The sequence below is a fragment of the Nanorana parkeri genome, unplaced genomic scaffold, assembly GCF_000935625.1.
Source record: "Nanorana parkeri isolate BGI_ZX_2015 unplaced genomic scaffold, ASM93562v1 scaffold1005, whole genome shotgun sequence".
NCBI classification, from domain to species: domain Eukaryota; kingdom Metazoa; phylum Chordata; class Amphibia; order Anura; family Dicroglossidae; genus Nanorana; species Nanorana parkeri.
In genome coordinates, this window is record NW_017307273.1 from 215,787 (window position 1) to 228,631 (window position 12,845).

At 39.4% G+C, this 12,845-nt stretch overlaps 1 protein-coding gene across 3 annotated transcripts in view; it reads left to right on the forward strand.

The window, feature by feature from the left end:
• LOC108795789 (hexokinase-1) overlaps positions 1-12,845 on the forward strand; it is a 58,997-nt gene that overhangs the window by 5,214 nt on the left and 40,938 nt on the right. For all 3 annotated transcript variants that reach the window (XM_018567090.1, XM_018567091.1, XM_018567092.1), the window contains exon 2: positions 11,224-11,386. In XM_018567090.1, coding sequence (XP_018422592.1) covers positions 11,224-11,386 — 163 coding nt within the window. The remainder of the gene's footprint in view (positions 1-11,223; positions 11,387-12,845) is intronic.

Genomic DNA, 12,845 nt, shown 5'->3' on the forward strand with positions numbered 1-12,845 from the left:
ATATATATATATATATATATATATACTGATTTAAAACATTGGCTTAAAGAGTATAACTGTAAAAAAAAAATATTAAAATAAAAGTGGCCCAGAACCATTATAGTTTCCTTATAATCTGAAAATATTTAACCCCACCAAAGACTTTTTGTCATTGTTTTCACTACAAACTCTGATAGTCAAACACTATCTTCATATACAGTTTTTAGTTCTTCTTTTGTTCCCCATTGTACTGTAGCCATAACAACAACCTGGAGTGACAGAAACATGCACGTGTCCCTCATGGGAAAATATGTGTACAATGCATTGGTGCTTCATCTGACTGGTTTTACTCTATAATCAATGGTGTTGTAATTATACTGTCAATTACTAGAAAGGAGCTGAAAGGCGACAGAGAGGTCAATCCCCTAAGCAGTAGTAGGAGCTAAAAATGTCTGATTAAAACTTATATTTCAGAAGATTTTTTTCTTAATTGCATTTACATGTTTAGTTGTCATTGTGACATTTGTTAGTGTACTCATACGTGTGCCATAAATCAGAAATGTAGATTAGTGACGATTCATGCAGCCAAACAACTAACATACAGCTTAAACTTATATATGATATGAATGGATTTGATGAGAATGAATTTACCTGAAATATTTTATGAAAGTGCACACATACTCCTTTTTCCTATCCATCATTGCGGTACCTAGTTCCTCACGGGGTAGGAAATTGCCATAATGTGTAAGTACTCACAGAATATTTGCACATTATGGCATACTTATCTGTTAGGCTTTCATCCTGCAGCAGTGACAGATCAAGGCTCCAATTGTCACTATATTTGATACCACCATCTCACTCGTCGCTTCTTCCAGGTCCTTTTTGGCCATTTGAGAGGCACTGTGTGTCTACAAAGGACTTACATCGTTCCCCGCACCTGGCTCTATTCATGGCAAGAATAAGGTGGGCTTTACAGTGTTAAAGAGAAAGATTGCAAGGAGCATGTGAGAAAGTTATTTTCTAGCAAAAAAAAAAAGTCTTTACATGTCTCCTTTGCAAAAAAAAAAGTTCCATGCATACTTTTCTTTACTTGATCTTAGGTCTGCTTTCGGGGAGTGACACCACTGCCGTTCTGCAGACTGGATGCCACGGCTTCTCCCCCTGCCTGCTTATTGGACTACTGCAGTGCTTTACAATAGACATAAAAAGCATAATCCACAGCCTGTGCTTTACTTTAGAGCAGGGGTGGACAAATTATTTGGACTTCAGGAGGAAGTCTTCCCAATTCAAGAGGCAGCAGGATTCTTTTTAGGAGCCAGCTTCATTGACAACTAGAAAAACCTCCAAAGTTAGGCACCAGTTGTAATTTTTAAGCGGCAATGGCTACCTGGCTCTTGGGATATGTCCAGCTCTATGTTGATGAACACATTTTTGAAAACTTAAGTCAGTTGAGGTTCAGCCAAACTTTAAAAAAATTCAAAAACCTCCAAAATGAAGAATTTCCCATTAAATCAGTTGGAATCCGAACCAGACTCTAAAAAAGTGTGAATTACATAGCAGCAGATAATGGAAAAATGTGCAGAATGGTCTGGCAAGCTCCTGGTAGCCGTGCTAACGAGGTTATAGGGCGAGAAAAGAAAATTCTACTGGGGATACTCAGATAGCAGGCCTAGTGTCAATGCCAGTCAAGCTAATGGTGCTCAGGTGACAAAAGAAGCAGATGTAAAGCCTTTTGTCCTTTCTTTTAGAAACCTATTGGAAAGCCACACTTTAGAAAAAAACCTGAGATTCTAATTCAGCTCAGAACATCCAAATTCAAGAAATTCCACCTTTCCCGCCTTTGTGACCATGTTTCATGTTACACCTATATTTAGGGTGTAACATGGTCACATTCCCCAGAGCCCCCCCACCTTCAAACCATCACCCCAACTTACCTGAATTGTCGGGTTCTTCTCCCACAGCGTCCTTTATTTTATTTAATTTTAATTATTTTAAATAAGTGTAATTATTTAATTCAGTGGACTGTGCGTGGCTCCGCAAGCTGTGTCATTCATTCACACATCCATTCACAGGATCTGTGACATCCATAAATGGAGAGATTATAAATCCTATCTGCCACCGCTGCAGAGGGCCTTTGTAGATCTCAATGGAGCACAAGTACGATGATGTCTCTACACTTGTAGTCCACTGATTACTTCCTTCAGCTCCATAACCCAAGGCTCGCCTTGCACTGCACCTGCAATCCACTAATAATGGTTGCAATGCTCCAATGCAAAAAAAATAGTAAATATACTGCCCTGGTTTGATTAAAACACAGGAGCAGACAGCAGTGCTAGTCACTATTCTACATCTTATACCCTTGTGAAATACTTTGTAAATACTTTGAACATGTCTTAATGTGTTTTTTATTTTGTTATTTGTGTATCTATTTATTTTGTAACTCTCACCATGACTTTTAATATTTGTAGATCGTATTTATACTGTTGAATCTATAATTAGTTTAATTGAATCCCTTGTGACAGCTCACTCTTGTGATAGCATACAGTGATCTAATGGCACTACACTGCACTACATACTGGATCTAGTGTGCTAAAAGGAAAATCACTAGAGCAGGGAGGAACTGCTCTGAAGGTTATGGCCGACCATTTCTTGCAGGTCCCCATGAGTTTACGGTTGTTCGCTGTTTTTACCAATACAACATGCATTCTTGAGTAGGAGGCAATAAATCTGTGTACATACTGTGTTCGCATGCGGAACAGTAACTGCAGTGTACTGCTTCTGTCTATGGGTCTGGTCTGAGTGTCTATAGACATTAGAAGACAGTCTCTCAATTTGGCTATTTTTGATCTAATCTCCATGAGCTACCTGCAGATGCTCCTTGGGGGGCAAATAGTGAACAGACAGATTCTATTCAGAAGCTTTCTGAGTCACTGATGTGAAATAAACATGTAGGTAGGGAAGTCAGTGGATTTTCAGAACACTTGATCTGCATACTTGTTCCAGGTCTATGATTTAGATGGTACTAAAGCCTTTGGATTAACTTAAAGAACTCTGGGAAAATTGTAAAACTTACCCTTGCAGTGGGGGTACACCTGCTCAGATAAAGCAGCTTTAATCACCTGATCCTTGGTCCCATGGCAGTAGGCACTCACCTATCTCAGCGTCTTCATGCCTAATGCATATCAATGGACCTGCATAAGATGTGATGAAATCAGTGGTCCTTAGACCGCTGGGGCCCAGGAGGAGAAGAAGCGTGGACCCGTCTGAGAGACCAAGGATGAGGTAAGTAAATCTGCTTTATTTGAGTCCCTGAGACAAAAGGAGCCCCTAACCCCTGCAGGGGGTAACCTGGTAATTTCAAGTATGAGGGAACATTTGACCTTCTCCTCATACTCCCTGAATGCAGTGGCCAACCCCTAGGCCCAAACACTTTTGCCTGGGAGGAGGTCATTAATCATGTGTAAGCTCTGACAGTGACCAATACAGAGCTTACACAGGATCTCGACTTAGCACTCCTGCAGGCAAATGGGGGTAAGGTAAGTATCAGTGGGGGGAAGAGGTGCACTGTGTACAGGACCGGTTCTCTTTTAAAGAAGCAGTTAGTTTACTGGTCAAAATCATACTCGGGTCTCAAGTTTATCAGGCCAGCAGAGCATATCCAAATGACCAAATTGTGCTGAAATAGCCTTAATATGTATATTGATTTGTAATTAGCTTAAAAACAGATACATTGTTCACCACCCATGGCAAAAAAAGCATGGATGTTTGCCTATAATTACTTTTTTCTACTATGTCCCTTATCTGTTTCTGGTGCAGTCCCATAGTCAGGTTAAAAAAGACCAAAGGGTTCAACCAATAGAGAAATAAAGGATGAATAAATAAATAGAAAACCTGCATAAACAGGACCTCATACCCACAGTTACACAAAGCTGAGGAAGGCAAAAATAGGCTGCAGATTGCTGTTTTATTTCATTGTTTGGTTGAAGTTCAGGTTACAGCTTGTGATCTGTTTTATTACATGTAGAAACATCACAACTGCCAAAGCTGTTTAGAATCGTTAGTTTGAGGTGTAATTCATTCAAGCATGGGCAGATACAATCATACACCCATTGTTGCTCAGCAAAATTATGCTTCACTTCCTTTTCTAGGCAGAGGGACTTTGACCAGCTTCCTCAAAATTAATTAAAATTTGGAACTAAAATGTATCGTGACCTTATCATTTACTTACTCTGCGACATTAATTTACTCTCCCACATTCATTTTATTTGATCCCCTTATTCTTCCAGTAGACTACCGATTCTGGGCATGCACATTCAGCAGGCAGCTCAGGATTGCTCAAGTTCATGTAATGTAGATAAAACAGTTATCGTCCACTTTAAGAACCACTCTGCTAGGAGTGGTGAACCTACAAAACCTGTTAGGACAAACCAAACAAACTACTTTAGACTTATGTCTCCTATGTGCAGTACAGCTTTGTTATTACCCACAGACATCCTAATTGTCTTGAATATGCAGGATTGAGAGACTGTTGTCTAATGTTTATGGTTCCTCATCTTGACCGTCCTGGATTATTAATAATACTTTTTTGAACAAAGGCACTGTAATACTTGTCCATAGAAAATGTAGCTCTGGTCTCCTACAAGAGACCAGAACTATCTGCCTTGGCGTTTTGTCAGGTGACCTCAGCCAAAGGAGCTTTAAAAACTGATGTTCAGGCTCAGCTAAGCCATTTAGTGGTTCTTCCTAAGCCCTGATCTCCTCCTTTACCTGCGATCACATGATACCCTAGTTTTTGATCAGGTGACTAATGGCCATGGAAACTGCATGCACCATTTTTTTTGAAGGACAAGGGAAAATTGTGGGGCTTTTTTTTAATAATTATTTAATATGATGAATGGGTCACATGATCAGGAGGTAAGGTTATATTCGCTATACATACTACAGAACAACATTTTACCATGTGATTTGGAGTTCACATGCTATTTACAGGCTGCAAAGCTGCAGTGATGTTGCGTATAGGGGTTAGCGTCCCTGCTGTGTACCTCAGCTTTGTGTTTTTAAGACTCAACTTGGTGTGCACCAAACAAAGCTTGCTGCCACTTCTGGGCCCCCGATGGCCCTTATTTCTCCCCTTCATTATGCCGCACTTGAGAAATAAAAAGGTCAGAGCATAAATCATTTATGTGAGCAGCCATCACTGGTGTCCTTGGGAACTGTACTCAGATGCATTTTGGCAATGCCGATGGCTGCTTTTAAAAAAATCAATCATTTTGCATGTTATTTCAGTTTGGGGTTAAAAATACAGCACTATATTCATAGGGCATAGCTGCATTATATTCATTTAGATGCCTTGTGTCTACCAATCACACTGGCTGATTGATTGATTGATTTATAGAAAAATCTATAAATTGTCCTTGTTGAGATTATTATAAAAAGCAGTTTGTAATCTCAGTCAACAGTGTCCCTCATTTTACCTCACATGTATACTAATATGATACACAGGTATCAAAATATAATTTAAAAAAAAACACATTTTGTTGGCCAAATGCTTTCCGTATTTGTTTTTTTATTTCAATACATTTTTATTGAAACATTTTCAAGTTTACAAAGCATTTTTTGTGTAAAAACATTGCAGTTAATTCTGTTTGACAATAACAACAACGATAAAGTTTGTATCATACATGTTCCCTAAGATAGAGATAATTATGTTATACAAATTAATGCAGCAATGTATATGCATACATGTGTGGGAAAACATACCCCCTTGTCCAAATCCAGGAGAGATAGTCTCCTAGGCTGTAGAACAGGGGTAGGCAAACTTCGGCCCTCCAGCTGTGGTTAAACTACAAATTCCATGATGCACCTGTTTCTGGAAGTCATGCCTATGGCTGTAAGAATCTTGCAATGGCTCATGGGATTTGTAGTTCCACAACAGCTGGAGGGCTGGAGTTTGCCCACACCTGCTGTAAAAGGATGTTGAGTGGCAGGAAGGTCAAGTATTGAAAACCATGCATACAGTCATGTATATGAAACTTCCCTTACCTGTGCAGAACTTATGAACGTTTAATATGGTGCTTTGTATAACCAGTTTTTTTGTCAGCAGAGTCACATGGAAGAAACAGGTTGAGGTTTCAAAAGGAAGTCAGCTTTGTGTAGTAATACTGTGTAGCTTATATACATTATTTAAATGCATCAGTAAATCCATTACTTTTTAAAGGACATCTGTATTGACAGAAAGACCCGGGCTATGATTGCTGACCTCGGAAAATGTTAGCTGCCTGTTTTTTCTCTTTCGCAGACCTGGAACAAGCTTCCCACCAGTGAAGTCAGAACTGCAGAGATGCATGCTTATTTTAAGTCTTTTTTGTAGGAGTTTCTGGGCCTGTTCTAAAAACATGTTTGGAGGTTCCCACTACTCCCTGACTACTCAATCAATGGGACCCTCCATCTTCCCATCCAACTTTGCAGATCCGGCCACTGCTAAAGGACATTTCCCCATATTAAAGTTTCATATCTGTACAAAACGGCTGATAAGTGGTTACTGTGCAGGTTATAGGTCATTCATTGTGCAGAGAGGTGTATAGAAATTCTTCTTTTATAGACTATATAGTTCTCCAGAGCAAAACAATCCCCCTCCCCCAGTATATGCAAACATTTATTGCTAGTTCTGCTGCATTCTTCTATGTAGAAAATGGAAATGGCCGTAAGGCGGCTTATATATCAGCACTGGCTCATATTACAGCAGCATCACACCGTCTACGTCAGTCCTCTCATTATACCCAACAATTCATCCCAACTAAGCAAAAATGACACAAAAGGACTGTACTACGAAATAAAATATAGACATTGTGTAATATATAATGGCAAGTTGTTAAACTGGTACATTCAAAATCTCTTTCTGATACACAGCTTACTACTTTAGTCACTTTTATTTTTACTATTTATTAACCATCGCACAGTGAATACGATTATGTGTGGTTTACAGTGAGCCTGAACTGGCCTATAAAGTTTATAAGGTAGGCAGACATGTTAAGTGATTGTATATGCTTGTAATAGTCTTCAGCTCAACCTCTGGGTCCCTGTGAAGCCCCCCTGGACCCTAGGCCCAGGTTGTATGCAGGACTCCTACTTCCTGGCAAAATGAAGCCCCGGTCCTGTAATTTAGTCCTTTACTGCATATGACTCTTACATCTCAGGGCATGTGGGGATCAAGGCCAGAAGGGGCAAGGTTTAATCCAGACTTAAAGTGGAGCTAGACCCACATATGTAATGTCTCTTAAAACTGTTACTTTAAGACATGCCAATTGTCAAAGTTGCCAGTGTGCTTATATCAGCTCTCAACTGAATTTGCAGCACCATGGCAACTACAATCCAGATAGAAAATAACATGGCACCTTCCTTGGCTTTAAAAGATAAGAGGTTGTAGTAGTTAAGTACTCATACACAGCCTTGGCCTAGGATCCAAGAAGCTACACAGGGACATTTAGGCACCACAAGCTGTCATTACCTTAGCAATGCTTTAGGCAAGGTCAGAGTCACTATAAAGTAAACCAGTGCTTCACTTTTTTCACGACATAACTCTAGATGGAGTGACTCACTTAACATTGTTTTCAATCATTTTTACGGGAGTTTGAAAAGCAAAGTATGATTTCACAATAGTAACCAATAGAGCTGCAGCTAACGATTATTTTCAAAATCGATTAGTTAGCCGATTATTAAGTTCGATTAATCGGTTAAAGGCTTCCATAAACTTTACTTTGCAGCTGCCTTAACAGAGAGTTTGATTATAACTTTAAAGTGCAACTGAAGTAAAACCTTTTGTTTATTTTTGGATGAAGTTGAGAGGGATTCAAACATCTGCCAGGTTTCTATTGCTGTCTGTGTCCTCAGTATAGAGATTCACCCTCTCTATTTGTCCTGGTGACTGTTATCACTGAAAGATAATCCCAAATTTGGGTTGTCATCAGAACAAGAATAAATGGGGAATGTTCCAATTGGGACACTAGTTGTGGTGACCCTGCTGGCCACCAGGGATTTCCTTCTTTTTGGAGGGATTTCCTCTCACTTCCTGTTGTGGCTATCTGTCAGGAAGTGAAGGGAAATATTCCCAATGGAACACATGGCAAAAAAACATGAGAAGGGTTATAATAACCGTCCTTTACTCTATCCAAATCAAAACAAAAATGTTGGCTTCAGTTCTTCTTTAACCAATATGATAAGCCAGTAATAGATATACTTAGTTTGGTTTGTGTTTGTAATGGAGTTTAGTAGAAGTAGGACTAAATTGTAAATAGAGAAGTATGGTGGTCTCTCTTTTTCCAGGACATCTAATACAAGCATTTTCATAGGCTGTGAGATGTCATGTCTGTAGTCTGTGGCTAAAGCGATGAATTTGAGGTAAAACTATTTTGTGTTTGGGTGGTAATTATTATGAAGATCTTCTAAGGATCTAATGGCTCTAATCCTTGCTAGCCACTGATTTAGCCACCAGCCAAAAGAGGTATGCATAATCCTGGGGGAAAGTGGGGTTCCTGAACAGGGGTGCCACTGAGATGTGAATTGCTTTTAAGAGGTAAATTGTGCATAACTGGTCTCATAGTAGTGAGGGAGCATGGAACGCTACTCCCTTATGTTTTGAGATGTCAGTGGTATTTAGAGTAAGGTTACAATGTACTATGCCAACACAAGTGAACACACTTGCCTTGAGCCACGTCCAATGCACACATTTCGGTTTGATTGCACCCTTAATGGTATGTACACAGGCATTTTACAATGGATAGTTATAGAAATTGCTTTTGGCTATGAAGGTGCAATACAGTGATAAGCTTAAAAAAAGCATAAAGCATAATTTCTTAATGTAGGTATGTTTTTATAACTGCAACCAATAGACAGGACCAAATTCTTCAAAGATAAATATTCCGTTACTGGAAGCATTCATTGAAGCTCACTATAACGGGTCTGTGTTCTTTAGTAAAATATGGTTACTTTAAAGTGACATTAAACCCTTAGATTTTTTAACATAACCCAATACTGTAATGTGTGCCTTACTGTAATCCATGGTAGTTTCCCTTCTCTTTGATGCTCTTCCTTTTAAATCCTCATGTCTTCTCATGCTTGGGGGGAACTTCCCTTTGCAGATGAGTGCCTCTTCCTGTAGTGCTGGCTCAGGTTGTGAACCTACACACAGACACCATGTATCCATTCCAGAGACAAGGCAGTCTGCTGCAAAACAGAAGTTCTCCCCAAGCATGAGAACAGATACAGATTTAAAAGGAAGAGCAGCAAAGAGAAGGGAAACAACCATGGATTACAGTAAGGCGCACATTACAGTATTGTTTTATGTTAAAAAATCTGAGGGTTTAATGTCACTTTAAGTAGCTACTTTAAAAAAACGGGTAGATTAAAATAATTCCTTTACTTCTGTTCTGTTCGGTGATGACATCCATAAGGCATGTTCCGACCTGCTTACAACTACTCTACAAATTCCATAGCAATGTTTGGATTATTTCTCCTTATACCTGCTGTGAACTTTAAGTACTCTCATGGTATTCATTCAGTCAACAATGTCGGCTCGAAATTGTATGTCAAGCGAAATGTTCTTTTCTAGTTTTGGATATCAGTCTGGTTTTTACTGCTATCTGGTGGTCCAATAGATTATCCCTCTCTATCTGCCCAGATGACAACAGTTTTACCAACCAGGAAGTGGCAAATTCTGTATATTCAACTTTAGATTTACAAAAATTGTGCAATATGAAGAACAGCCTAAACTGTCCATTAAATTTGTATACAATCAGCACTATATGCTTGTTGGAAGATCTAAAGGAGATTGTACAAATCAGATTGTAGCATGTATGGGGATCCTAAAAAGTGTACTACTGAACAAGGTTCACAGTAAAGATAATAGTTGCTAATACACAACTAGTTTACAATATTCTAAGCATTACAAGCCAAATGTACAAATATGCAAAAGACTTTGGATGGAAATTAGGGATGTACTGTAATTACATTTTTAGACTGTACCCAAAAATGAAAAAAATGTGTGAGGCCGAAACCACAAATTACTTTTTTTCCAACCTGTCACATTTTGTTTCCGTTAGGGTTTTATTAGAGTATTTTTTACTATACTGTTGGAGGCTTTAGGGAAATATCATAGGTATAAACAGACTCCTGATATTTCCCTTTTAAAATAGAAAAACTGATTGAGGACACAGCGTCCTCAATCTCTTTTTCTGCAGCCCCTGTTATGAATAAACAGGAAGCCTCTATACTGAGTGCTCTTGTCCATTCATAAATTGAGGAGATAGTACGAGTTACTATGCCCACAATCATGCATGAACAGGAAATGATGTAGAGCACTTCCTATTCCTTCATAACTGGGGACACAGTAAGCATACCATGTCCTTAGTTATTTACAAACACTCAGCGATCAGTACTGATACTCCGCTTTCCATCCTGACTGTTCTACCTGTCACAGGAGGCCTCCTGTGACAGCTGACAGCTTTCTCCTCCCCACTCCACCCTGCTCGGCCTCCTGCAGCTTCTCTCCTCCCTGCTGTGCACCGGTCTGTGTCCCTCCGATCCCCAATGCCTCTGTCGACACAGGCAGGGGTGAGCAGCGGGGATCGGAGGGGACACAAACCAGCGCCCAGCGGGGAGGAGAGAAGCTAGGGATGCACTGAATTTTCTGCCATTTTAGAACTATTAGTATTTTGCCCATAGTACCATTGTTGGCTAAAATGTTTCGGCAGGCGAAATTTCGGTGCATCCCTAACGGAAATAAATGTTGTGACATTACATTAGCTTATTGAAACAATGCCACAATGAATGCGTGCCATAACCAAAGATAAAGGGGGGCCACCAAAATATTAGAATGTGTGGTCAGGCAATGTGTCGCATTTTTGCTTTTGGGTTAGATACACCTACAAGGTACACACGTGGCATACTAAAGCTGCATATTGCCGGTGTCAGGCTCAATTTTACTTTTTAAACACCTTTTTAACATTTATACAGTACAATATACAATCTGCTTAAACATATACAGTACATAGTGCAATGTACAATCTGCTTAAACATATACATAGTGCAATGTACAATCTGCTTAAACATATACATAGTGCAATGTACAATCTGCTTAAACATATACACAGTGCAATATACAATCAGAATTTGCTTTTGCTTCTTTGTTTTTCTTAATAAAACAAAATAGCTTTTCTTAATTTTTACATCTGTTTCCTCTCTTTACAGATCGACAAGTATTTGTACGCAATGCGGCTCTCCGATGAAACCTTACTGGATATTATGTCCCGGTTCAAAAAGGAAATGGAAGATGGCCTGTCAAGGGATACCAACCCAACAACAATTATCAAGATGCTTCCCACTTTTGTGAGATCCATTCCCGATGGGACAGGTATGCTGTTCAGGATCAGCTTGTCATGGTCAGGCAGATTGGCATTGAGGACAGATTGGCCACACTTTCAGTTCATGTTTTGTCCAGATTATGACTAAGCAGATTTGTGGGAGATTAATCTTTTTGTTTGGGCTCTGAGTTAGCCATTGTCAGGATCAGATTGTTCGTAGAAGGGAAATCTATTCCCTTCTTATAATGATAAGGTGACAAGAAAGCTCTGCGTAACAGCTAAAATATATTCTTCTCTATGTGGGCCAGTGTCATGATGACTTCTGCTCAGTTTCTTCCTAATATAGGTCATCTGTGTGGCAATTTATGGCAGAGTGCCACAAAGCTGACAAGCTGGTGTACTTACCTCCGATTGCTCTTTGTGATCCCACACAAGGTGAAAGCAGCATTTGATGATTTTTGCTATTGCTATGCAATCAGGATGTCATTGTTGGGATATGAATGTGTGGACTAGAAAAGCAGCAGCGCACCACATTTAAAGCAAATGTGTAATGTTTGTTGATAAACTAATTCACTTATTATTTTCATTAATAAAATAAATGTCAGGGCCCTCCCTTACCATCTTGTCTTGAATTGTATTGTGATGTCTTCCTGATATTGTAAAGCTGCGCAAACTGTTGGCGCTATATAAATCCTGTATAATAATAATAATAATGTCTTTCCTTTATATCAGGTAAATATGAAATATTGCAGACAGATATTCTATATGTAGCATGTGCAGCTGGCAGGCTGGGAGCTCTGTACAGACTCTGTGTTATTTTTCACAGCTGTTTTGCTAAAATTAGACCTAAATGACTCAGTGGAGGGTTATACCCCTTCTCTATTGGCAGAGACAGAAAGTCTTAATTAGTTATACTCAGGTTACCAATAAGCACACAGCATCCTCTGCAAGTTGGGTGTCATGGATGCACCCTGTATTAAAGCTAAACTCCAGCCTTACTTTTAGTCTTGCACAGTTGTACAGGCTTCTCTTCTGTACTGAAAATGCTTTCTCTGATTTTACTGCACACTGTGGGCTTCTCATAATGTGCATTAGAAGCTGCAGCAAATCAAATAAAGCTCCCCTCATTTTCTGGCTGGAGGACGATTAGCATTATCTATGTCTTTCCTACCCAGTCTGATTGTCCCTGGCTTGCCCCTTTCATTCATTAGATTTCAGTTCTGTTAATCATGAAGGCTCAGCGTCACACGGGGGTGTTACATAGGGTGGTCTGCATGTCATTGCATTCTGCCTAGGAATGCCTACTCAAGCAGGCTCATTCAAAACAATTGGAGGAAAAAAACGCCACTCCACTATTAAACATCCAAAATGAGTTTATTTGATCAGCAATCTTTTTCCTCCAATCCTTCTTCATATCTTGTTGAAAAAAAACGTAATTATTCTAGACATATTATAGTGGAGTGGAGCTTTATTCCTCCAATCTTTCTTCCTATCTTGAGAAGGACCCCC